At 38.3% G+C, this 27,557-nt stretch overlaps 2 protein-coding genes across 2 annotated transcripts; one reads left to right on the top strand and one right to left on the bottom strand.

Moving 5' to 3' along the window:
* The first annotated feature begins 95 nt into the window (after window positions 1-95).
* LOC103715938 (protein decapping 5) lies at window positions 96-24,310 on the top strand. The gene is made up of 8 exons (XM_008803736.6): window positions 96-593; window positions 5,374-5,474; window positions 6,410-6,478; window positions 6,556-7,500; window positions 18,826-18,891; window positions 23,167-23,355; window positions 23,512-23,622; window positions 23,703-24,310. Exons 1-8 carry the CDS (start codon window positions 449-451, stop codon window positions 23,847-23,849), a joined length of 1,773 nt encoding a protein of 590 aa, XP_008801958.3. The 5' UTR covers window positions 96-448; the 3' UTR covers window positions 23,850-24,310.
* A 1,346-nt stretch (window positions 24,311-25,656) lies between these two features.
* On the bottom strand, window positions 25,657-27,313 carry LOC103698826 (clavaminate synthase-like protein At3g21360). Its single transcript, XM_008780877.5, has 3 exons — window positions 26,912-27,313; window positions 26,438-26,691; window positions 25,657-26,087 (listed from the first exon to the last, which is right to left on the bottom strand). The coding sequence occupies exons 1-3, from the start codon at window positions 27,275-27,277 to the stop codon at window positions 25,742-25,744; spliced, it is 966 nt and encodes a 321-aa protein (XP_008779099.3). The 5' UTR covers window positions 27,278-27,313; the 3' UTR covers window positions 25,657-25,741.
* Window positions 27,314-27,557: the final 244 nt, after the last annotated feature.

Below are 27,557 nucleotides of genomic sequence, written 5' to 3'. Positions count from 1 at the left end.
ACTTTCAAGCATATTAATTTAATTTTCACAAATTTCAATTAAAATTTTATTAGGAAGACTGGTTAAAGGCTACAACTAGAAGGGCATGGCCGAGCAGCGGGACTCTTCTCAAATAGTAAAGGAGAAAACCTCGGTTTTTATCTGAAAACAAAGAGAGGAAAAACCTAGGCACCCAATGGAAAAACCAAGAAAAATATCTCGCAATTCCCAGGCGAAGCCCGTACATGCACCATGAATCCGATATATATGGGGCCCGGTAGGGGTCAAAACCAGTGGCAAAAGTAAGAGGGGAAGCTGAGGGGGGCTGCTTGCTTCTCATCTTTCTCCATCACCACCCCACCTTGTCTCCTCGTTGGGGTGGTCTCTCGCCCTCTCCTCCTCTCCCTCCTTGTATATAAACCGCACGAATCTTGGCGGCTCGCATCGGTGCCGCGCGAGGGCGAAGGCCATGGCCGCAGAGAGCTCGAGATCGGGGCCCTCGGCCGATTCCTACATCGGGAGCCTCATCAGCCTGACCTCCAAGAGCGAGATCAGATACGAGGGCATCCTCTACAATATCAACATCGAGGAATCCAGCATTGGATTGCGTAACGGTAGCGGCTCTCTATCTTCTTGCCTTGGTTCTTTAGGTTTATGTGGTTTTTCCGGTCACTTTTAGTGTAAAGTTGGATTCTTGAGGCGTTCTTCAAGGGTTTTGGGCTATTGGTTTCTATTCAAGGTGTTCTTTGACGTGGATGTTGCTTGTGTCGATATGTCTTGGTTCTTTTGTTTTCATTCGTAGGGGATTTAGTTGTTGTTTTTGCTAATTCACAATTATTTTCCTTCTCATATTCACTGGTTCAGTATTTTCTTTTTCGTTTATTTTTTATTCTTTTCCCTTAAATTGTGTTTTCGTTTATTTTTTCACATGTTTGTAAACTTTTCTTATTCTAACGTAATTCTCGATTATGTAGAGTTTTTCTCCTTGCGGCATTGTACGTATTTCTTTCTCCCTCAAGATTTTGCTAGGTTGGCCTTTTCTTCGCGATGGAATTCTTCTTCGTGATGGAATTCTTTTTATGTCACACTTTCTTAAGAATATAAAAAGTCCTTTTGAAGTTTTGTGTGGAATGGCTCTCTAATGAGATCTGCATATAATTCAGCATGGACTTATACATAATTTAAAGGTGCATTTTTTTTTCTTTTGTGGAAAGATTAGTTTTTATGCTGGGCTTTAATTGTTTAATTAGCAATATTTATTGTATGAATCACTGCATTGTGCTCAGGATTGAAATTTGGGATATGGATATATTTTGCACATCAATGCATCAAAGCCCAATTTACAAAGTAGGATACCTCTTCTATTCAAGTTCAAGCTCCATACCTCCATATGGCAATAACTTTTGTATTTGGAGGGTATTAGAGCTTTTTCTTTTTGAGATACTTCTTATATTTTACTTTTTCTAAAAATTTCACTGTTCTGTTGCCAGAGCAAGTCCAAGCACTCTGGTCTTGTACTTGGCTATTCCATTCTCCATGCAAGCAAATTTGTTATGTGCCTTTATGGGGTTAGTAGGGCTTAAGGGATGCAGAATTCACACCTGGTTATGCACTTGTCCTCTTTCAAATTTGTTCTGTTCAAGGTTCTTCTAGTTCAAGATACTCCACTAGATCTTGCACTCTTGCCATAACAAACTATTGGTAACAAATGAACAATAGGAAAAAATCTTCATGCTCAGTTTTGTCTCATTTTTTTTGGTCTTACTCTATGCTTTTATTGATTTTGTCCTTATGCAAGCTTTTGTTTTTAATTAACAATTTTTCTCTATTTTTTCCGTAACAATTTTTAACCTTTTTAAGCCCTCGCTGATATTAGAAATGTTGATGTTTATATGTTTCCTTTTGTTGGTTATATGACAGGATATCTAACTTTTAAATAGAAAATCCTATGCATGTGATGTTTTGGTGTATCAACCTCTTTAGTCACTGAAAGTAGATCGGTCAAAGATGAAACCTTATGTGCATTAAAAAAGATAAGATTGCATGTTTAACAAATGACGACGAAAAGGAAAAACCAAAAATTTGCCATACCAGCTGGTACCATACCATATCAAACGCACTGTATCATACTAGTATGGAACTGATATACAGTCTTGTACTGCACCACGCTTTGCCGTCTTGTACTGTAACGCGTACCGATACTATAATAGGATGGTACCGGAATGGGTTTGGTACTGAGACGACAAATCTTGGAGAAAATTATAACCTTGCCTAAATTTGTGAGGGAACATGATAGAAAGAAAATGATAAGAAGGAAATAACTAGTTATGTTATTTAACAAATTAACCAGCATATTTAAAAATGAAAATAAAATCAATGAAATCTATATCTATAACCCTGTCCGGCTCTTTAAAGAATATAATTCTCTTCATGTATTCATAACCCAAAAATGATGCACAAACAACTGCCATCTGGATTTAATGTTCTCTATTCTCTTCTGATCTCAGATTCACCTTGTCAATATTGTATATGGTGCTTAAGTGGTTGAGGAAAATTAAAAAATGCTTCATTTGTGGAAAGATCCTTTTACTGCTGAATCATATCAATTGATGCGACTTTGGTGGCCTCGTTACATTATTGAATTGTAGAATTTTTATATTAACCTTTACTTGGTTTGGTGACTGTACGACATTGGAAAAGGATATCTCTACTTTATCTACCCTACTCTTTGCTTTTCTAAGACTCTCAAGTTTATCGTGCATCCTGCATTCACATATAGCCTCCAGTTGAGTCTACATCTAGGTGGAATGATGGTTTGACAATAGGTGGATTGAGAAAAAAGCAAAATATTCTTTAATTTTATTTGGAGTAGTTGTAAAAGATCTTACTGTGAAGTTAATAGAGTTGATCATGTAAGTGTATATCATTCCTCATGTTTGATCAGTGACTTAGTTGTTGTATAATTCTTTAGCAACTGCTGACTCATAGATACTGGCTAACGGCTATGCTAGGGAAACATTTCTTCTAAACTTTTGTTAGCAAGGGGCTTGTACTTTCAATTTCCATCAAGGAATAAATGAGGCTGATGCAAGGTTCCAAACAGATGCAAGCGAGAAGTTTATAGAGGAAAGAGTTATTGGCAGAAGTTGTTGGCTACCTTTACTATAAAACTTTGCTTTTTATAGTTTTGGTAGACAAAATCTTGTTCATCCTCAAAGAACATAATGGTTCTTTAATATAATGATGACAATTGATAGTCACTAAATTCCTATTGGTGGATATTGGGACTCTTTTATTGGAGATCAATAAATATATGGCAGTAAACCTTCTAAGTATTCACTGAGAAACATTAATTTTCTACTCGTTGGAATGTATTCCTTCGAAAGAATATGACCACACCAAATTGAAAAATCTTAGATAAATTTTTACATACAGAATAATGGTTGAAATTTTTTACTTCTAATTCAGAAAGTCTTTACAATATTGAGCTACATGATATCAAGCATACTGGTTTTACCAAGTTAAGGAACAAAGTGTTATGAATTTTATGCTTCATATTAAGTTCGGGAAAAAATCTTATTATTGATGGCAACTTAATTATATGGAAAGATGGAGGAATTTTGGGTTTCTTTTTCTTAAAACAATAATTACTGTTCTTAAGACAAAAATTACTTTTATACTTATCTCCAGACATACAATGAGAAGAAATGATGGCAATAAAACCTTACTAGACACTTTCCAATAAAACCAACCGAAGATACGTTGTTGGAAACTATTTATTTTTTTAGATGGTGCTTGAGAATATTGTTGTTAAGATTTTATGATCCAAATGAAGCACTAGGTGATTTGGATTTCATCCTGTTACTGGGATCAGTCATGATCATAAGATCTAGATTTGTACTTTGGATCATAAGATTGAACTTATCATGCTATTTATATATGGAAATATATGGAAGTCCATTTTATTTTAAATTACTTATTTATCATTTACAAGCTTCAAGCATGTAAAATGGACAAGCTCTTAGAGTTTTTAACTTCTAAAAGGTAAAGAAAAAGAAAACGAGCTTTATAACACGATTTTATCTAGAGATATAACCCTAAAAAAACAAGTAAAGTGAGGACGTAAGGACGAACGAAATGATAACTTACTTTTACCCCTGACACCCCTTTCCATAGAACGAGTAAGAGAAAGTGAAGCAGAGCAATCCCCTGCTGACATAGCTCAATCAAGTTTGTTTTCTTGATGGACTTTTTGGACTTCATGGACTTAAAAGCAAGAGATACAATTTTGTATTTTTTACAACATTTTATCAAAATCTGACTAGCATGTTGCATATGGATTGCGTGTGCTTGTCAGAAAAGGAAGCCTTGTGTAAGAGAGCCCATCATCTGCTTGGACAATGATCTCTAGTTCTCTACTCTTGTTGGAAAGTTTCTTTTATGAACTATGAAATAGGAAAACTTCAGAGTCCTACCATGTGCTGGACTCTTAACCAATGCCCACGGAGTCCAACCTGCATTTTGGAATCACATGATTTATTGTTTTAAAAATATTCTATCCTAAAGGATAATGGAATTAGTAGGTAATATATGAATATCTTTAATAACTAGACATGATGTCTCATTTGCTGGACATTCCATGTATGGGCTTATGATGGCGGAAACTAGACTTCTTATATTTATGACTTTTTTATTCTTCATTCATCTACTTTACAATTGACTCATTTTTTCAATTAACATTTCTTTTATATTTTTAAAATTTTGAAGACAATAAAAAAAATCTCCTATGACCCACAATTTGATCGATGATCTGATCTAACACCCTCTACGTTTTACGACTCAGTCCTGATCTTTATATCAGTGCCTGAGAATTTGCACATGGGTCTTGCTAACCATCTATTTTTCCAATAAGCTTCTCCTACTCATGCCAGTTTCTTGTTTTTTGGTCAAGACATGTAGGCTGCATGTTTTACAGCTGTCTGGAACTGGGCATATTGCATCAGCTTATCTAATCATAATTATGCTTATGGTGTTATATTCTTGCAATGGACAGTCATTTGTTTGGATTTCTATAAAGATGCCCAACAATTGCAAGGCTTGCTAGCTTACTTTGTTGCTACTTTTCATAATATTGCATTCCTTGTAAGCACTCTACTGGCACCATATTTGCATACTAAGAGTTCTTTCCATTATCATTGAGGAAATATATGCAATATTTCCACAATAGCTCTGCTCTATTAATTCCTTACAATTCAACTCTCTTCAGTATTAGTAATATTGGAACATTATAATCTTGCAAAATTATTTTGTGCTTGTTACTTCTTTGGTCTGCAGGATTTTATGTGTTTCTGAAATAACTCCCATTGATTGTTAATTGCTATTTTGTCTTGGTAGTGCGATCGTTCGGAACTGAAGGACGAAAGAAGGATGGTCCACAAATTCCTGCTAGTGACAAAGTCTATGAGTACATAATCTTTCGTGGGAGTGATATCAAGGTAGACAAACATGCCTGAAATAGCTTACTTTATTGTTCAGATCTTAGGAATAAGTCCGAACTATGGGAACAAATATGGGTCATGCATTAGTATTTACGGACAATCTGCATGCACAGTATATCTTCGCTGTGGCAGATAAACTAAATAAATACAAAATTCACATTGGACCCATTTATTTATCTTCTTCCCAAACTTCAGTTAAATGCCCAATTACAAACCTGCTGATACTGCTAGGCTTAAGGTTTTTGAGTAAATGCTGTACCTACTATTATGTTCTTGACCGAATCTCCATATGTCATTGGTGATGTGTCATTCTTCCAAGTTCTGGATCTCCATGTGTCTGAGCTATATTTTTATGAAGATCATATAACTTACTGAACTTCAGGTCAAGTTTTTTAAGTGTTTCATTGTTGTTAGATACTGGCTAATTCTGTTGAATGTGAATCATGAGATCAGTAAGATGTATCAGTTTTAATGCATGAGTGTTTGTCATCATGTTTCTATATTTTCCCATATGTTGGTCATCCGTTGAAGAATTGATGGTCCACATGATATAGTTAGTTAGCCAACTCTCTCTCTCTCTCTCTGACTTGCTATTCTGTAAAATTATCCAACAATAACTTCTAGCCTTAAGTTATATCTCTCTTTTGCTTGGACATTATTAATCTACGGATTCAAGCGGTGAACATTTGTTTGTGATGGCCACTGAGTATAAGGAGTGCAACCCATCCACATCTCTGTGATGAACTTATGACGGTGTCTATTTGTGGGGATACTTAACCATCAATCTTCATTTCTGTGCATAAAAATTGGTAATTAGAATTCTTAAAAACAAAATCTATATTTCTTATTTGATGTATGCTGGGACTTCAAATATTACTCCTATGTATGCTCGTTTTTTCTGATTCTTAATTATTATCTTGCATTGGTTTCAGGATTTACAGGTTAAGTCTCCACCACCTGTTCAGACTGCTCATATACACAGCGATCCTGCTATTATTCAGGTAATGCAAACTGGCCTGGTAAAATAGAGCTTTAACTTAGGAATCTGTGACTCAGCAAGGTTGTCAATTTTGTGCAGTCACACTACTCTCGTCCGGCAACTGCATCTACAACTACAAGCTTGCCTTCTGTTGGAAGTGGCGTTGTACCTGATCCCAGTTCCCATGCGACTCAATTGGAGCACCCAAGGTCAACTTTTCAAGGCAGCTTGCCTCCTGGGGGAAGCTTAGCATCATGGGGCTCTTCACCACCTTTGCCAAATCCAGATGGCTCTGGGCTTGCAATGCCAATGTATTGGCAGGGATATTATGCACCCTCATCCGGGCTTCCTCATTTGCAACAGCCACCTTTGCTTCGTCCACCACCTGGATTGCCAATTCCTCCTTCCATGCAACAGCAATTGCAATATTCTGGAATTAATGCATCATTACCATCTGGATCTCCAAGTTTGCCTGAGTTTCCTCCTCCTCTATTGCCACCTGGTAGTAGCGCCCTTAGTCTAACCTCATCTATGTCACCTCCAACATTGGCTCCTGCCCATGCCAGTGCATTAGCTCCTGAAACATCAGCGAGTCTGATGCCAAGCAAGCCTCCTATCACTTCTCCTCCTGCCGCAAGTCCTGCAGCAGCTCTTGCTAGTAATTTGCCATTTGTAACGCCATCAACCTTTGAGTCTGTTCCAACTCTCTCTCGGAATATGTCATCCATCATTGGTAGCAAAATGAGGACAGTTCCCAGTCCCAGTGTTACTCTTCAAACTATATCCCAGGCCATGTCCTCCATTATTGGCTCATCCAGTTCAAGCCAAGTCGAATCATCACTACTATTGGTAACTCCAGGTCAGCTGTCGCAGCCTGGCCCTTCCATGTCTGCTTTCTCCGAGCCATCACAAATGAGCAACAAAGATGTAGAAGTTAACCCACCCAAAGCTAAGGTTAAACCATTAATAGCTGAACCAACTGCATTGTCTCCAGCTGAAAGTAAGGAGCCCATATTGCCATTACCAAAATCAACTGAGCAGAAGGTATGCCAGAAAAATGCTCGTAATCTATTAACTCCCATGTTATGTTTTTTGAACTTGCTAACTCCTTGAATTTTATTTTGTTTCCACACCTGTATTTTATAAGTTAATAGTTCTTTTAACATCTTGTCATGTTTATGATCATATTCCATTAATATAGACATTTTACTCCTTTTGACAATCATTCTCACACATCTCAAGAATGTGAATTGCCCCCCTGAATGTGAACATCACATGTAGAAGGTGTTGAAGTACAAGCCATAAGAAACAGAGGCTGAATTTATGAGATGAATCTTGATCTGGTTCTTATTGATCCCCCTAAAACTCAAGCCTTGTGACTGATGAGCAATACAGCGTGTCCCCATTTTGGCAAACCAACTTGATCATGTTAAGAAATAGGATGTTAGTAAGCTAGTGCACTTCACATAAGCAATATATAAGAACATTGCTTTTAAAAAATGTGAGAAGGCTGGCGAGGCTGGCTCTTTAAAGTGATGCCCAATTTCAATGACATGAGATTTTTCCCTGCATTAGATGGACTGAAGTCAGAAAAAATGCTGTTCGGTGAAAGTTGAATGTACCATTTACACCACATAGAATGTTGATGCTCTAACAACTATTAGTGAGGTAGTGGATATAATGGTGAGTTGGTATTGCACATGCATAGGACATCAATTTACTACAAGATTATGAGCAGTGTAATCTAATATTAAAAAATATATGCACGATAATATTGCAGATATAACTGGGACGAATGTAGGTTTATACTTTTTGGCATTCGGAGTTGAGAGGTGATATTATTATCTTGTACACAATAAGTAATACTGAAGGATAAAATTTGAATCAATTCTGATAAGACCTTTGTATCCATGCAAGTGAATCTAGGGAGAAAGTATTTGTTGGTGGTTTTCAGTTTCTTTTGTTAAAAAATAATATGGTTTTGAGATAACAATACTAATAAAGATTGGATATGAAGTTGCGGTAACAGAGGATATGATGATCACAAATACCTATGGTAAGAGTATATGATACTCTAGTATGCCAGTTAAATGGTTTGTAGGTTGGTTATTTTCCTCTAAACTAAAGAAAGGTTGATATGCAGAGATTTTAAGGTGTTTATAGGAGAAAGTTTGATTACATTGCATTGACTAACAATTGATTTTTCTGCTAAATAAAAAATGAAAAGAAATCAAACCATATGATACTTCAGAATAAAGTTATGGAATCAAACCTCAATATGCAACATTGATTAAAGACAACTTATTGGAGGGAAATTAATGCTCGAAAATGTAAAAATACTTACATGGAACATTATAATTGATCATTTCTTTGAGAATCAGAAGTGTTTAATAGGCGGAAAAGCTTGGCCGCAAAATGTTAAGGTCTTATCTGCGATTAAGAGATTCTGTTTGAAGAAATGGTGAAGAGAAAGGAAAGATGCTAAAATACACAGGGCTATGCTTGCAACTTATGAATTGATGATTTATCCATTCAGTTGTTCTCGTAAAGATGAGAAGGAACAATCAAGAAGCGCGATATGAAAACTAGAGATTGATTTAATCAGTTACAATAAGAGCGTGGAGAACATGATATTGGCGAGGAATGGGAAGCTTAAAATGAACTATTCTTTTTTGAAATTATTAAACAAAGATTTTACAAAAGGAGTTATTTTGGAGGAACTATTTTAAAATCCTGTTGCATCTGTACAAATGCTGTTTTTCATATATAACTTTGGGACATTTAAGAGAGAAACTAGGTTAATCAAATCAAGTCTTGGATGTGATGTTGAAAATGAAGAAAGATTCAGGGGTTGTAGAAAACCTATTGCAAAAGCAACGGGATATACGAAATATCACCATCTATCATGAGTCAATGCTTTTGAGTTAGACTTGAATCATAGAGCCAAGGCTGCTCAACTGGTACCGAGATCTGTATCGATCGGCGGACGGTTCGGTGCAATACCAATTCGGTACCATATTGACACACGATACGCTAAGACATGCCAGAACCGGCACACCATTTTTTTCAATGCTTTTTAGGTTTGATTTATTGGTAATTATTTTTTCAACTTTTCAATAATTTTAAGTATGATTTGATGTTTTTTGATATTTTTTGATATTTCTATGATTCTGATATAACCTAAATGATGCATCTTGTTGTTTTAAAGTGATATAAAATATAAAATGATTAATGAGATATTGCATGCTACAAGAAGCAACATAAATTTCTTAAAATCAATTAGTAAGATATAAAATATAAAATGATACAATTAATTACACATATTTAAAGTACAATATACATACTGATATCTAAAATCTCATCGAGTGGCGATGTCTTTCGTAGATATCCGAATCAATTGCACAATCAAGAGGCACATCAGCCCATCCCTCTAACCATGTGGCATTGTAGTTTTGTACGTTCATTTCACGAGGAATGCGCTCTGTTCTAAGTATTCTCGTTGAAGCTCTAGCTCTGAGAAATACAAATATTTCTAAAATTTTTAAATATATTATAATAATTTTTAATAACCACACTCAGATCTTTAATAATTTTTAAATTTAAAAATATGTTTAAATATAATAAATTCAGAAAAAAAATTTACTTCAGAAAATACCTCTGAAATTTGTAATATGTACTACTAATTTTTTATAATTTTTGGTATTAATTATATATTTTTAAATTTAAAAATTAGTTTTAAAATATAAATATTTTAAAAAAAAATTTGAGCTTAGATTCATGTAGAATCCTACCATGGATGCTACATATAATTTTTTAGGCCCGCGGGCATGCATCAAAGGCTGCTTATTTATGATTTTTTTAAAATTTAGGCCTACATTACTATACACATGATCGCGTCAAAATTTGAATAAATGAATACCAAATTTAGTTGGAGAGTAGCTTATATTTTTCTAAATAAGCTTCTGATTTTACAAACTCTTTTTGAATTTTATTTTATTTTTTAATTTTTAATTCAAAATTTTGACATGATCTCTTATTATTTTGCAATTTTTGAGGTATTTTTTGGCTTTAAGAAACAAAATAAAAAAATGGGGTAGAGGGGAGGAAGCATACCTTATTCTGGACTAGATTCGTCTTGAATCATCGCGTTTTTGGCCACGGGGTGGAGGGTTTGAAGGAGAATTGAACGAAGGCTTGAGAAACTGCCTTCCCAACATCCCATCATATAAAAAACAGGAGAAGAGAGGGAGAACTGGTTCAAACTGGTACAAACCGGCCAGTTCGCGCCGATTCCATGCGGAACTATCCGGTTTGGGACTGGTTCGGGTTCAGTTCCGAACTCCACAGGCGAACTGACCTGGTCCCGTGCCAGGTCGGCTCAGTATGGATCGAACTGAGCAGTTCGACAATCCATGCATATAGCAATCAGCACTGATAATGCACTATGGAACAAGAATAAGAAATTTGACAACAATATTTGGGAATTAATCTGGGTTTCTTCTAGAAAGGTTAATCATGGATAATTGAGCTACTGGAAGGTTTGTAGATAAAAAAAATTTAAACATGAGTTTTATAGATTTTGCATGTGCAATGCGCATCTATGGAAGACCCATTGGGAAGAGAAATTTGCATCAAATGTTTCGAGAAAGAAGAAGGAAAGGTTTAAAGATAAAATTGAATGAAAAACCTGAAAATATAAAATGAATTTTGAAATACTAGCAATTTCATATCATGTGGCTTTGATGGGAATCAATGATGAAAATTGATTCATAAAGCTGACCAAAGATAGCCTGGTCTTTTGTGATGGATGATTTCCCCACCTCCGCAAGATTTAAACTTTAGAGTATCACATGCTGAATTCATGTTGTAGATAGTCTAGCACTTATAGTATTATATGGTACCATATTACGCCAGTCAGATGCCCAGTAGTGTGCCAGGGCTAATGGCAAAGAAAAAGTGGGCATACACTAGTGTGTATCATTTTATTTTGACTTACATTTTTCCCTTGAGATAAAAGAAGTACGCCAATAAAAATGGGAGCATATTTATCAGTGTATATTAATGGAAAATAATCCTAATTTAGATAAGATCAGAACCACCTATCTCACCATTTCACTGGATTATGACCATTCATTGATTTTTTTCTACCTTACTTATATGCATGCATGCACACATAGATACGTCCATCCACACATGCACACATACATATAGGTATATTATATAATTACACGCATGGTAATTTGTTGAGATAATGAAAGTACGAAGAAGAAATAATGGATAGGGGTTTCAAGACAATATTTTTTTACATTTATAGAACGGGAGGAAGACTGTCTCTTATCCCTCTTGCTAACTCGATAACTGCTTCCATCTTTAAGAAGTACACCTTAGTTTAGCTTCCAGTACAAGGGAGAGATATAGAGGAAATCACCTTCAAAAGTGTTTTTCAAGTTACATAAATAATATATTTTTTTTCATTACATAGGCAATCACAACCATCTATACTTCCTCTCACGTGCATCACATGTACCCACTGCCCAAGACTAGGTGAAGTTCCTCTGAAGAGAAAATCTACGTTCAAACTCCAATTTTATTTTAAACCAGAAACTAATTCAGATTGTAACTTTGAAGTTAGTAGAAAAAACTGAAGGTTATTAGCTGCTAATGAAGGAAAATGGAGAAAGTGAGATGACATTCACTCATCTTTTTAGTTCACATTTGCACATACAATACATGAGCAGTCAAATAAATATGGTAAATCCAAAAGGTCTGGTCATTTATCAAATTTAGCAGCTAATAAATTATCCACGTAAGTGAGCCTTGATAATGCTGCTGACTGATTGAACTTCGATGCCAACCATAAATTGGTTCCACATTTTTTGATTAAGGCAACCTGGGAAATAGGAGGACTTGCCATTCATCCTAGAATGTTGGTTGGCAAGTAACGAAGCCTAATTTATTGATTACAAATTTAAGCTTATGCAATTGGAGGATGATGGAGATCAATGAGCCTTTGAGATCTGATGAAGGATTACAAGTTTTGGAATGAGAGGTGAATACTTTCTAGATGATGATTGAGTCCTTTATTTGTTGTTACTTAGTGATTATATTAGCTGTTTTTGTTTTTATTTTATTTTGAGTCTTCTATGTTATGATTTTTGGGGGTTGAGGGCCTTAAGTAAATCTGTTAGGGATCTTGTGTAAATTCTTTCTTAGAGGGGCCTTTTAGCAAAAATGCAATTTTATATTATTTATAGCCGGCCCTGGGGCTTTACTTTATAACGAAACTACCTATGAACGAGAAGCTCTTCTTTCTCCTATCTTGTCTTCTCTCCGTGTGAGATGAAGTTGGCGTGAGCCCAGTGGAGCAAGTCCAGAGGTTAATCTATTTTCTCTGATGTCCCTTTTTTCTCATTCTTTGCTCCCTCTCTCTCTTTTCTTTTTCATCTGCATCTTTTTCTTTTTACTTTCTCTTCTGGCCATCTAAAACCCTAAACCCATAATTGCTGTCCATCCCTGTTACTCCTGGCTAGCGCAGCATTGACAATGGCAGCCAGGCATCATTGGGTCTCTGCAGCCCTTCCTTCAGACCTGAAATCTGGTCAGTCTGGTCCAGCAACAGCCAGAAGAAGCATCCTTTATATCTGGACTGTTTCCCCCTGTTATTAATTCCTTTCAGTCCTTTACCTGCCTCAATTTTTCACTGGAAACCTGAAACCCTAATCAGCCCATACACTCACCGAAACATTTTTTTCCTTTGAGGCCTGATATATAGTGCTGCCTTCGTGTTACAGAACTGGTCATACAGTGACTCTTTTCATCCTTCCAGATCACTGTCTTGAATTTCAGATTGACTTCCCTGTTCTTTGTCAAATATTTGCTATGTGCAAGACTGGTTTGAGAGGATCTTCTATGCATCCAAAGGAGGGATCAAAGGTTTGACAATCACCAATCCACTGAACTTTATTTGGATTTTTCACTTTCTTGCTGGAATTTGTAGACTAATTCTTTTGATTGTCTCAATAATTTAATCTGATCTCAGCTAGCAAGGTACATTGCATACATATTAGATCAAATAGCTTTTTTTTACATAACCTCTAGTTTGTCTGATTGTTTACGCCCTAGTCTTAGTCTTATTTTCTTCCATATTAGTCAGCTATGTTTTCAGATTTGAGTTTCAATGGTTATGCTTCTTGACCTGCATAAGTGTTCGAAGCCTCCATTTGACATGGAAAGTCTTTGCACAATGAGAGCGAAGGTGATCTTTGACGAAGAGATGTAAAAACATATTCCAAGTCATAAGTCAATGTAGTTTACCTTTTCTTTTTCTTCCCCATTTTTAATAGAACTCTTCTTCCATTTTGACTGTTAGATTGGCTTATATTCAATTGATATTGTCGTCTTTTCAGTGCATTTTTTGGCCCTTATGATGTATGACTGCTTCACCTGTGCTATGATAGGTGTGCACACTCACTCAATCTGTCACATGCACTCATCACATGGCAACTCAAGTGGTATGCTATGATTGTAATGCGACAGGTCTGTTAAAATAAAGTGGTCGAGCCCCATCTTAAGGAAAACAGAAAGCTATTAGAGGGCTTTTTGAGGGCTTCTATTATATAAGTGTTCTTAGGGATTCACGTAAAATTGAGTCCAATTTGGCAATTAAAAAGGTTCAGCTCCCACTCCTTGTTCTTTGCTTTGATCAAACACCTAACCGTTGCCCATCTCTTTTTTTCTTCCCCTTTGATCTACGTGCTTCTTTCCCTCTTCTTTTTTGCACACGTCACTTCCTCAATTTCCATATAATCATCACTAGTTTGGTAGGAAACTCAGAAATCTTAATAATGAGGGGTCCTAGGGAAGCAAGGGATAGGTTTGACTGAATTTGGTCAAGATCTTTGAGAAAGATGTCTGCTGCTCTATTCTTCACCATCCTTCCGCTCCTCTCGGCTCTCATTCTTTGGTATTGCTGTATCTAAAGTAAAGTTGTGAATTGGGTAGGTTGGGCTGGGTTCTGGTTAGATCAAAATGCATGGTCTAGGCAGAAACTCCAGCCCTGAGCTCGAGCCAACTTGAATTTGGGTAACATATGAAACCTAAGCCCAACTTTTTTAAGTTGAGTGGTGACCTGAACCAACTCTATTGGGCCCAATTTGCCATTTCCTTTATCATGAAAAGGCGAGCTGGGATTAAGGGAAGGCTGTCATAACAACAAAGTAAATCATGGCAGTTCTACATTTTATTATGGAGTTGGGGCCTACTGATAGTGCAGTTGAGTTGGTGGTAGTCACGTGAGAGGAGTTAGGGCATGAGAAAGGGGTAATAGGAGCAAAGTTGTATGGATAGAGATGGTTGAAGCAAGATATGCCGTACCGGCCCGAACCAGATGGTACAGGGCGTACCATACTAGTTCGGTACCGGTACCCGATACAGATGGCGTATCAACACTCGGTATATCAAAAAAATTTCATATCGTACCGTATCGGCACTATGCTAGTGTGGCACCGGTACAGAGTTCGGTACCAAGACGATGAACTTTGGTTGCAAGCAAGATTGGAGGAACTAATATCGGGCACCGTACTTGTACCTTGGTGGCACAAGTCGATATGGGCTGTGCCTGGCCAGTACCGATAAAGAAGTAGGGGTGGCAAAATATGATCCGACCCGCCAACCTGACCCGTGTTCGATCCACCATAAACATGTTTGGGTTTGGCCTAAACAGGTTCGGGTCGTAAACAGATCGACCTGTTTAATCTGTTTATTAATTGGGTCGGATATGGATTTTAAATATCTAACCCGTTTAACCCGTTTAATATATGGGCCAAGCTTTTTTTTATTATCAAGAAGAACAAGTGCCTCAGGCCCTCAGCCCAACGGATCCTTTGAAGAACCGAATCAAAGGCAAAAGCCCTAGGTGGAAATAAAACCCTTATCGGCTTATTCCCTCGTTCCCCTCGCTCCTCGCGCTGGCCTTCTCCGGACCCCCAGCCATCCAAATCCCCAAATCCTCTTGCCCTCCACCATGGATGACGTCTGCGAGGGGAGGGAGTTCTCCTTTCCTCACTAGGAGGAGCGCATCCTCCAATGGTGGAAGGAAGTTGCCGCCTTCGAGACCCAGCTGAAGCGCACCGAGTCCATGCCCGAGTACATCTTCTACGACGCCCCCCCCCCCCCTTTGCCACCGGCCTCCCCCACTACGGCCACATCCTCGCTGGCACCTCGAACTGACAAATCTCCAAAGCCTTTTTTATTGCAGCGCCCTCCTCCCAAATTGAAGAAGAAATCTATCTTCAAAACCCTATCCCAAAGAAATCCCCAAACCCCTGCTCTCGCGCGGTGATTCCTTTCATCTTCTTTCCCTGCGATCGTTGTTTTGAGATGGCGGCAAAGATCGGAATGATGGATTCGAGCTGTCGCCGAGGACGAGGCCACCTCCTTCGCGGGCTCCTCCCTCGGCCCCTTCAAGGACCGCAACAAGGCCGCGCTCCGTAGCTTGGCTCCTTCGGCTCACGCCCAATTCCACCAACACCGACTCTTTCGCGGCCGCCATCCCGGATTTCCGCCATCGTAGAGATCCCCGCACCGTCGATCTCGCTTCCTCCAACTCCCCCAGCCCTCCAATCTAAGTGAGACCTCTCCACCACCGACTCTTCCGCGGCCGCCATTCCGGATTTCTGCCACCATAGAGATTCCCACGTCGTCGATCTCGCTTCCTCCAACTCCCCCAGCCCTCTGATCTGAGTGGTGAGACCTTTTTGCCTTATTAACTTTTTTTTTTATTAAACGGGTTAAATGGGTCGGGTCGGGTTATCCGTTTAATAAACAGGCGGGTTCAGGTTGTAATTTTCTAACCTGTTTAATAAACAGGTCGGGTTCAGGTTTACAATTTTCTGATCCGACCTGATTGCCACCCCTACAGAGGAGAGAGCACAGTACTATCAAAGAGAGAAAAAGAGAGAAAGAGAGAAGGGGGAGAGAGGGAGGGAGGCCTGCCGCGGCCTCCGCAGGCCCTCCATCGGCGTCCCGACCTCTCCCTCTCCCTCCCTCCCCTGCTTGCTCTCTATTTTCTTCTCTGGCTCCGGCAATTGGTCTCGTCTCGGAGCGGCCAAAACCGTCTGGTTTGGGACGGTTCCGTCGAGCCTGATTGCAAGGCTGTGAGATTGATTGTTTTATTTTTTTTGAGTTGGGGAGGGTGGTGGGGGAGGAGAGGGGGAGGGGGAGAGAGGGGGGAGAGAGAGGGTGGGGGAGAGAAAGTGCTCTAGATGGGAGGAGCTGGGGAAAGGGGTTGGTGGTGATGGCTAATGTGTGGCTTGCAGGGCAATGGCGATAGACACCTGAGGAACAATCAGGTTAGGTCTGGGGAATTAGGTGACAAAGATGCGGATGATGGAAAGGAGAGGGTTTTTGAAATAGGGAGAGACAATTTGGTGGGTGCAAAACATTTAGGATAAGATCGTGTAGATATTTTAGTTCAATAATATAGTATAATGTATTTTATAAAATCTATTTTATATATTTTATTTAATCTTGAGTCAAGTTAGACCAGGCCAATACAAATCTTAGCCAACCTAGGACTTGCTTGAAAATCTATAGGCCTCTTTTTGAAAAATATTGACTGAGCCCACCCAAAACCAGGCTGGGTGGATTGGGAGTAGGCTAGCCAAGCCTAATTTGCTCGGGTCTAATAAAAGGACCTTGTTGTCTTGAAGCTTGTCCTTTCACCCAAGCTACATATTTTCCAGTGGCATAATTTGTCAATCAATGACTATATTCCTTGTTCTTTATTATCCTTTGCTCATCTTTCATCTTACCTTTCACATTACTTTGTATATATGTTTTTGTTTTCATCTTTTTCCATCACATAATTGAGCCCCAAGAATCTATAGATTGCTTTTACATTTACCCCATAGTTGTGTTGAGTTAGATAGCTGTTTTGGATTGCTATCTCATTTGTATTGGTGCCTCTTTGCTTTTATTATATTTCTGTCTGCCAATTATGAAATATTATGTGCAGCACTTCTTATTTCAATGTTTGATTTAAGATTTCCTTGGTTGGAACATTACATGCATGAAATATAGTTAAACATTCCAGTTTGTGATCTGTTATTAATCTTATTTTAGAGTCTAGAGTTTAGACTCAAGTTAAGGTGCTGTTTTATTCAATTTTATCCATAATGTATGCTTTAAATTTGAAAAATTAACTTGCAAACCCTAGAGTTACAGTACATGTTGCAAAAATAAGTACCTTCTAAGAAAGTGGACAAAACAAGATAAACAATTAGATCATTAAAAGTAGAAAAGCAGAACGTTACTAATCTTAGAGTTAGAGGGCTTGTTAGAAACCCTATCTGGGCTTGCCTAAAGAGTAACAAGGAATGGGAAGTGGGGAGAGGTTGAAATATGAGTGTTGGATCTTTTTGGACCATATGTGAGGATCTATTTAACATTCCTTAAGGATTGCATTGCATGAGATTATTGAAACTGAAAATATCCAGATTTGTTCTGTGTAGCTAAGACTTTGAATATGATGGGGGTGCATGTATATGCCTGTTTTGACATGGTCACAGATGAATCTTTGACCATTTTATTCATGATTTACAAGGAATGTGGTTTATGATAATTGAGGATTCTGGTGCAGTATTGATGAAATTAGATTCCATATGATGATAAGACTGGAAACATTTCAAAAACATGTTCACAGTTTTCTGTTCTACTTGATATAGCATTTTAATAGTTAAATTAATGGTTTTTGAAAAAAAAAATCAATTTCTCGATCTGCATAATTGAAAGCAGGAGCATAAATTAGTCTAATCAGAATTGGTTAAAATGGAACAACCTTAGGATTGATGTGTGGTTTGCTCTCTAGAAAGTTTGGGAGTGGACTTTGAATAACACAGTTTCTGAAAATGACTGGCATCCAAGGAGACCAGTATAGCTAAGATAAAACTATTACTTCCTAACCATGCTCTTTCTTTGCTTTTAACTGATTTGGAACACCAAAATAACATCTGCTGCCTTGATTTACTGTCATTACACTTGTGATACTGTTCCAAAGTATGGCTTTTGTATTATTGTTTTGAATAAAGAGATGCAGCCAACCCCAACTAGTCTGGGATTAGGCGCTAGTTGAGTTGAGTTGAGAAACAAGTGATGCTGATTTTTGTGTTAAAGTAGTTTCCTGTATCTTTTCTGTAAACTGGTAGAATGGAGGAACTGGTTAAATGAGAGGATGAATAAGTTAAATTCATATTTAGTTATTATTTTGGGATTTTACTGCTACGAAGTTACTTCTTATACATCAGATATTCTTTCCTTGAGAAAATCTTTTTCGAATTGATTTGGATTTTGATATATAAATTGTTTATCCAGCCAAATGGGGCTGCTCTGCAGACTTATCACAGCAGCAGGGGGCGTGGAAGAGGAAGAGGAAGCAGGGTATTGCATCTCTATTTTCTTCCATTTCTTCTGATTATTGGCAGTTATCACATGAGATTTCTGGCTAGCTTTGTAAGGCATGAGATTTCAACTAGTGATTGTAGGTGATGTCAAAAGCATAAATATCACATAAATTTCCAATCATAACATCTTTATATAGGTAAGCTGAATTTCATATAAAATTGAACTATAACCATTTTTTAGATACTCTTTTGTATTTTATATACTGCCACTGACTCTAAACATATACTGATATGTCCATAATTCCATGCTTCTACGAATCTTGTACCCTTGTGCCCAGGATTTTGAATATCATACAACATTGCATTAGCTTAAAATATTGAATATATTTTTCACTTATGAATGCTTTTTGTAAGTAGGATCTATTTGTGGGCGTCAATCTATCTTCCTTTCCTGAATGGAAGTAGATGTGATATGTTTGAACAATCCTTTGACAAAGATATCAGCACAGTATGGAAAGCTTTAAATGCTCTACAGCATTTACTTATCTTACAAATTCAAGACTTGGTTGAGGATATCATTCCTGATCCCATACAACTGATGCCACCTTGCGGCAAATTAAGGAAATGATTGTCCTGTTTTCTTCATTGGTGAGGTGGACCTAAAATTTATCTCCTAATCTACCAGTTTCTGTTCATGATACTTTGTCAGATATTTTTTTAGAGGGTAAATACTTGTGTTGACATAGGAGAACATCTAACGGGGCTTCATATTAAATTATTACGTAAACCTGAGTTAGGAAAACCTACCTCATTTTTTTTGGTTCTCAACTTCTTGAAGCATTCTATGCCACATTAAGGGTAAGGGCAAGGGGTTCTATGCTACATGTAGCTATATAGCAGCAAACTTGGACATAGCCTCTTGATTCATCTTTTATGCAAAGCTTATTGAATAATTCAATGCATTTTCTAAAGTTTGTTGCCCAAAAATGTATAAAATGTGTTGTATCTTTAGAACTTGTCTTTTTCAGTAGCTAATTCTATTGTAAGACTCTGCAAGTGCTAGTGCAAAGTTGGCTTTTCTCACTGAATCTCTTTGTGCGCATGCACGCGTGCATATGCGTGATAAAAACATGTGCATGCATGCTTGTGCATGTTGCATGGTAGTTTGTAGGTTTACTTTTTCCCGAACGCAATTACATCATCCCCTGGTCATATTTCATCAGATGAACACCAACTCTTCCCATCTACTGTGCCTTCTGAAAAGTCTTTCACTCTTTCTCATTTAATAAGTGGTCTGATACTAATGACTTCTTGTAGAAAAACTGCTCTGATTTTATTAAATGCATAGTACTTCCAAGTAATTCCCTTATAAAGTTGCTGTAAGAGTGTATAGTTGTGCCCTTTAGTAAGTTGCTAGTTTATACGAGCTTCATACATTGCTTGGTCAGCAGTCAGTCTTCTCCAATAGCTGCATTCTGCAGTTCACCATCAGCCTATGGACTGAACGTTGGAAAATATTCATGTCTATATTAGCTAAATAGTTGTAGGTCTTGGAACTAAACTTACATTTACCTAGAACGTATCACTATCTGGTGAATTCAGTCAGTTCATAGGACAGACAAATTGATTTTTGGAGCCAACTCAGCTGAAGATCTAGAAAAATCTGACTCAGCTGAATTTGAATTCTCATATACCGAGTTTTAGATAATGGCACTAGAGACTTCTGCAACCTTCTAGTACCTATGTTAAGTAAAATTGTGTGTGATTTTCGAGTGTGGAAATGTGTCTAAATATCAGATCCTTCTAATTTACAATAATTTCTTGCAGTCCCATCCCGAATGTCGCACACAAACCATGTTTAAGTGTCTGGTGTGGATACTTGGAGGTAAACTGAAAGAGTTGAGTGACACAGTTTAGTGTTGACATAGGAAAAAGATTGGAAAGTAACCCCCATTAGTGGTTCTTAAGGTTTCTCATCCTTGCATGTTATTTTTGGCATGTTATCGCAAGTATATTGTGGTGTACTTGCATCTTTCTTTTATTTTTTTGTGTGTGTATATGTGTATGTATGGAGCAAGAAACAGTTGTAGGATTGTGTGTTATTGATATTTATATCCTACTATTGTTTTGATATTCTCTTCATCGTACTGCATCTTATCCTCTGATAACTTTCACAGAAGGATTTTATCAATAGCCAAGTTTAGAGAGCTTTATAAATCATTTGCTTCTACGTGATAATCCTACTTGAGATGTTTTTTTGGTGTTACTTTAACCAATTGGTTGAGAGATTGCTTCCAAATAAATGTTGCCTTGGGGTCGTGAACAATCAGTGTCTTCTTATCTCATTCTCTTCATCATGAGAAACTTCTATGTTGCTGCATCTGCTTTATGGTCATTCTGAATAGTGCTACGGCACCTGTTACCTAAGTGTTTCCTTGCTCTATGTTTCTTTCGAGAGCCGCACTCCATGCTCCAGTTCCTGAATCTGCTCCCATTTCAGAAAACTAAGCTTCTGATCAAGCCAAAATATAGTTGTTTTTCTTTCTTAAGTTTTTTATGAGTTATGAGTTATGTGGTTGCTCCCATTTCTTAAGCCAAAATATAGAAGCTCAATATTGGTCCATGAATTTGCATTCCATTGATCTCATAAACAACTCTAGTTAGTTTATCAAATTAGATCAATGTTAATATCAAATAGATAAGTGAGACCTACATGCAATACATATAGGTGAAGTACACAAATAAGTAAATTTACATAGATGTCTGCATATTTAACATTTATGGAGGGCTTTTCTTGAAGTCTTGGCTACCTATTTGTGTCACCACGTGATGGCCATTTGGAGTAGCCAATTGGTTCTTTTAGCACTGGCTATTGAATTTGCTTTTAAATGATGCAGCATGATTCCAGTTGGATAAATTAACTCCAGTTTATTATGTAATTAAAATGCAATATATAAACAAAATATCAACTTATGCTTCACGGGTTCAAGATCATGTTAATGGATTTAAATAATGATTCTTTTCCAAACCAGATCCATGCAATTGGAATGCATACTCACTCCCCCGTAATTTCTTACAAGGGAAGAAATACTAGCATTTTGTATGCCCTTTATTAGGAGCTGATGTGGCAGCATGTGATTAAGAGTGGTTTGAAGGATTCTGAAAACTGCAGCTTCCACATGATCTTGTAGAAAAGAGTGCATAAGAAGTGTACATAGGCGCTATTTCTCCAATTTATGTTTAATATCCTTCGCCCCCCTTTTCCAAACCCTGAACACATGGGATTCCTTCAATAATGTCTTTTTGTTTCATATACCTCTGATTGCTATCTAAGCACAATAAATGAAAAAAAGCCAGTGTTCTATCAATTGGTAGCCATCTTTATGGACCTTCACTAGAATTCCTATTTCAGGTTGCATCCACTCAATTCATTGTCCCTAAACCAAGGTGCGCTGTTTCAGTACCGAACTCCGTACCAGTACCATCTTATTACAGTGTCGATATGTGGTATAGTACGAGACGGCGAGATGTATTGAGTGTCGGTACGGTATGAGATTGCATACCGGTTCGGTACCAATATGGTGTGGTACCGGTTGGTATAGAAATCTTGCTCTAATCTCTCTCTAATAACTCCTTACTTGGTCTATCCAAGCTTTTTGGATCCTTCAATTTAAACATGTTTGATCTAATTTTACCAAGGATTTTCAACCAAGCACCTCAAATTTATTGAAATCAATAATTTTCTAAATCTACCTGTTAGCAATTATAATTGAACTGTGGGCTTCACATGTGGTTATCTATGTGGAATGATGCATTAATGTGCCCTTCATAATTAATATTGGCATGCATGTTTTGCTCATAATTGCATCAGCATGCATGCGTCCTCCATCCTTGCATTGGCAGCTCAAGCACCAGATGTACTCTTCTTCTGCTTCTGCATCCACCTCCTCCTCCTCCAAGAACAGGAAGGAGTCCCACCTGTATTATTATTACCTGGGTCAAAATTTTGAGGATACCTCAGTCCAGAGTTGAACCCAGAACTTCCGGGTTTAAAGTGGTGTCTTACGACTGAGGCAATCCCGGTTCTTACAACATACAAAGTGATATTCCTTCATAGTTACATCAGTATGCATCCGTGCTTCCATGACTAAACACCTGACCATGACACAAGCTCACGATTGCAAGCTCGTGCATTTGTGCACCTTCGCAAACCTTTATTTACCTGCCATCTATTTATGCAGATACGGAATGTATCCTATCTTGATGTAGTTTACTTATTTGATGAAATGGACCGTTGTCTCTGTTCTTGCAGTATCCGCGCCCTGTCACCAAATTCACTGAAGAATTTGATTTCACAGCAATGAATGAAAAATTCAAGAAGGATGAAGTGTGGGGCCATCTTGGTAAGAACAAAGCCCAGCTAAAGGACGGGGAAGGAGAAGATGAAGCTGATGATACTCTGGAGGACAATGCTCCAGAGTGCATAAAATTGGAGATAAAGGTATCATGACATGCTCTTCTGAAATAAACATCACTGTTCTGCCAGTTGTTTACATATCGACATTGTTCATTTGAAACAATCGTTACTTCTTTGCCTGTTTAAATATTTGATTTTCTCTCACAAAAACCAGTTATTGACGATTTTTCCTTCCTAAAGCCTGTTTACTCTAAGGACGAGTTCTTTGATTCACTCTCTTCCAACTCGCTCGACCATGGTACGAGGATTGGGAGAACTAAGTTCTCCGAGCAGTTGAAAATAGATACAGAGGTAAGCTGAACACTTTCCTGATCTTGACCTGTATACCACTTTTATAGAGATTCTGCTGTACAAATAATTCTTCTGTGCAGACTTTTGGTGATTTTCCAAGGCATCGGCCCAGCCCAGGTGGTGGGCGTGGTCATCGTGGTGGGCGTACAAGGGGCTCATACTATGGACGAGGATATGGCTATGCTGGGAGGGGCCGAGGCCATACCGTCTTGAACCGGACCTCATAAGGATGCTACTGGCACTAGGATATATGCCAGAAAGATCATAGTTAAGAGACGAAGTGACTAACGATGACAAGGCTTGCTTTTTTAATTTTTATAGAATGTTGTTTGCTTACCTGTGTGATTGCTTTATAAAATAAAGAGAAGCCCAGGAGAAAACAATGGGAACTTTCCAGTCTTGTGAAAATAAATCCCGGATGATATATGGCCCGGTTGAAGATCCAGATATGACGCAGGCGGCATGTTTGAGGCCTTGTCTTCTTATAGCTGTTGGATGTTTTAAGTTCAGTTTTATGCTGCTTTACTTTGGTTCCCATTTTTCAGTCTCTTGAAGATCTGGCGAGGAGACTGGTGGTCACCAAATTAGCGTGCTTATGTAGCGCACAGCTCTGGAATGCTGTGGAAAAATGTCTGATTCTGAGACAAGCTCATTAATAATATTTAAAGGTAGCAGCAAATAGTTTTCATTTTCTTCTTCTATTGATTGTTGTGGTTTTTGTTGGAAAGGCCAACAGGCCAATATCTTCTTCCAGGACCGGGGTATTTGACCATGTTTTGGTATTTTCTTCGAGAGGAAATCCATTTAGACTTGAGTACTTTGATATTGGCTAATTTTATCTGAATTAGACACCCCTCGCATGCATTTTCTTTTGCATTTTAATTTCAGCTGTTTCTGTCTGGTTTTGTGATCTGCTATGAGAGGGTGTTGAGAGTGGGGATGGGTATTGTCTGGATGCGTGACTACCAGGTTTGTGCGATGCTGTTTGCATGGTTGTATGATACAAAGCCATCGATCGATCCCGCTAAGGGATTGGTTGAATGTGGAGAGGTAGGAAGGATTACATAAGCTGTTGATCTAATAATTTTTGGATCTTGAGATTGCGGCAAAACATATTTTAAATGAATTCGTGTATTACTACATGTGAATTTGATTAGTCTTCATGGCTGTTTTAGACTTTTTATAGGCTAAGGTCTGTTTGGGCTGAAAATTCTATATGAATTGGGCTTTTTGGTTCATCTAACTTGCATTTTCTAAGAATTTGTTTAAATTTTTAGGTCAGATTCTAGATTGTGGGCTATCGGAAAGAATGTTTTTTTTTTTTTTTTTTTAACAAAATTTGGGTTGGCCAAATGGATGGCCCAATCTACGAATCCTACGTGATTTTTTTAGGTCAACTGAACAAAGTACAATCAGCAAGATTATAAGCTGTAGGTAAAATATCTAGGAATAGCTTTGGAATGGGCCGGTTCGAATTCTATTAGAAGAAAAAAAGATTTTCTGGGTATTTTATGAATATAGACCTAATCCAATATGTAGTCTGTGATCTTATTGGTTTTGTTGGCTCAATCAACGAATTTTATAGGATTTTCAGCCCAATTGTGTAGCAAAATCCAAATAAGCCCTAAATAGAATTGTAACCCTACTGAGAGGTAGTGGATTAAGAAACTATCGGCTGCAATGTTGGAACATGCATAGGGGTAACATAGTATAGGGGTAACATAGCTGTGAAGAAAAGTTATAACGAAGCTTATGGAGAATTTAAAAGTTTTATTATTTTGTTTATTTCTAAAGTTTTATTAATTTGTAATTTCCATCAAACAACTGGCGAGTCCTTTATTTGGGTTAATCAGCCAAATGGCTATGTGATTTGCCTTTGATATAACGTGCAAGCGTCAGACCCCTTCTTCATAAATATTTCCCTCATTATTCATTATCATTTACGAAGCAAACCTTACACTTGTTCCATGTAAAAACCTTACACTTTTGCTTACTAGAAACAAAAAGAAAAATAGGGAAAGATCACAACCTTAACGCATCCTTCTTATTTTTATTTTTGGGAGGGTCTACCAAATTATTCAGAATTAACGTAACAACAACACATGCCTTCTGTTCTTGATCACTTGCAGGTTGCAACGAGGACCCTCCTAGGTGGCAAAGAGGGCCTCCTCCCATGAAGCAAGGCTAAGTTGTCCAAGAAGAGTATGTCACCCTTCTCCCACTTGAATTGGATGCTCTCCTCCTCGATGATCTCCTCGCACCTCTTCACAACATCTGCTGGTATCTCTGATCCGTCGGCCATCGTGGCTGAGCTGAGCTCTTTCCCATGCATACCCACGACGGTGTTGAACCACATCCTTCTCCCTCTTCTCCCTGGGAACACACGGGTCAGTGGGCGAGGGCCCAATACGGTCTTCACTCCGCCATTAGGAAGCCATTCCATGTCCATCCCCAGCGCCTTGGCCCTACAATCAAGTGAGACAATTGTGCCGCCATGCGATGCACAAGCTATGAAGAAAGGAATAGTTTATATAGAAGCTTATGCTTCCATCAATCAAAATTGTACGAAATAGATCAACAAAGTTATGGATGGATGCAGGGATTAATTGCTGAGATTCATTTGGAATGCGGGATTCGTGGTTGGAGACTGGAAGGCTTGACATGCTTCACAAGTAGATGGCTCAAAAGAGCTTGCATTTTTCCAACTACTAGACTTTTCTCTCCGAAGTGTCGAGTAAGGTAATTGGGCACTAAATGGATCGATGGAAAAGTACGTAGAACTCAGACAATCCGTTAAATATTCAGTCGATTATACCTTTTCTCAGCTTCGATCCGATCAGATGTGCCGAAGGCATCCTCCCATCCCCTTCCCCTCATGGAAGACGTGTCGTCCTTACTAAGGGCAGTAAATGTGTACCTCAATCCCTTCTCCTCCATTTCCTTAACGTTCTCGGGGAATTCTTCTATCATTCGTTCTGCGACTCGAAAGCTTGGCACGAAGGGTGTCTGACCACCCTCCGGCGGTGGCACCTCGCAGAAGAGTATTACCTGGTTGGGGCATTCCTTGATCTACAGTCCATATCAATAACAAACACATGAGGCAAGAGAGAGAACGACATAGGAGGCACAAATAAGCGATAACATGATGTAAGGGAAACCGTAGGCAAATTTCGCCTTACGTGTGTTTCTCAATGGATTCACCCCTCTCAAATGGTTTCCTTGGGCAAGGTTTTGGAGCTTCCAAGCTCCTTTGGTTTCAAAACTACAGCATGCCGTTCGATCAACTTACCAGAACCATCTCGTGGTGGTAGTATATGAACTCCGAGAGCGGTCCCTCGTTGGCAGTCCACACCCGCTTGTGTACATGGGTCCGCGGAGCAGGCCCTACGTACCTGATGTCGTCCCGCCCGAACGCCTCCACGACCTCGTTGAAGTCCTCGGCGTTGCGCACGTCGAAGCCCCTCAGGAGGATGGCACTGTTCTTTATCAGCATCTCCTCGAACCACTCCTTGTCGGCCTTGAGGGCCGCCACGAGCGAGCCCAAGTCTCCTCGGTCGGCTTGGGGTGGGTGCAGCACTAGAGGTATTTGCTCCCCATCTACGGTCTTCTGGCCCTTGCACTCCCCCACCTTGAAGTCTTTCTTCCAAACCTCCATTGCCCTCTCGAAGCCTATGTGATCTCTTTCTTATTCTCTCTGTGAATGGAGTGAAGACCACAAGGACTTACATGGGGAATTCTTGCGCATTGTGTGCTTCGTTTATAATTCTTATCGATGCAGCTGGAACGGACCCTCGCAAAGATTCCCTGTTGTCTTATTTCAGAAGAATTCCTACCGAGTCCTTAACAGGATATATATATATATATATATATATATATATATATATATATATATATATATATATATATATATATATATGTATACACATATATATATA

The sequence above is a fragment of the Phoenix dactylifera genome, chromosome 1 (assembly GCF_051530095.1).
Source record: "Phoenix dactylifera cultivar Ajwa chromosome 1, Ajwa_hap1_PhDact_Kaust_v1.1, whole genome shotgun sequence".
In the NCBI taxonomy this organism is placed as follows: Eukaryota; Viridiplantae; Streptophyta; class Magnoliopsida; order Arecales; family Arecaceae; genus Phoenix; species Phoenix dactylifera.
This window is presented reverse-complemented; position numbering and strand designations above follow the sequence as displayed.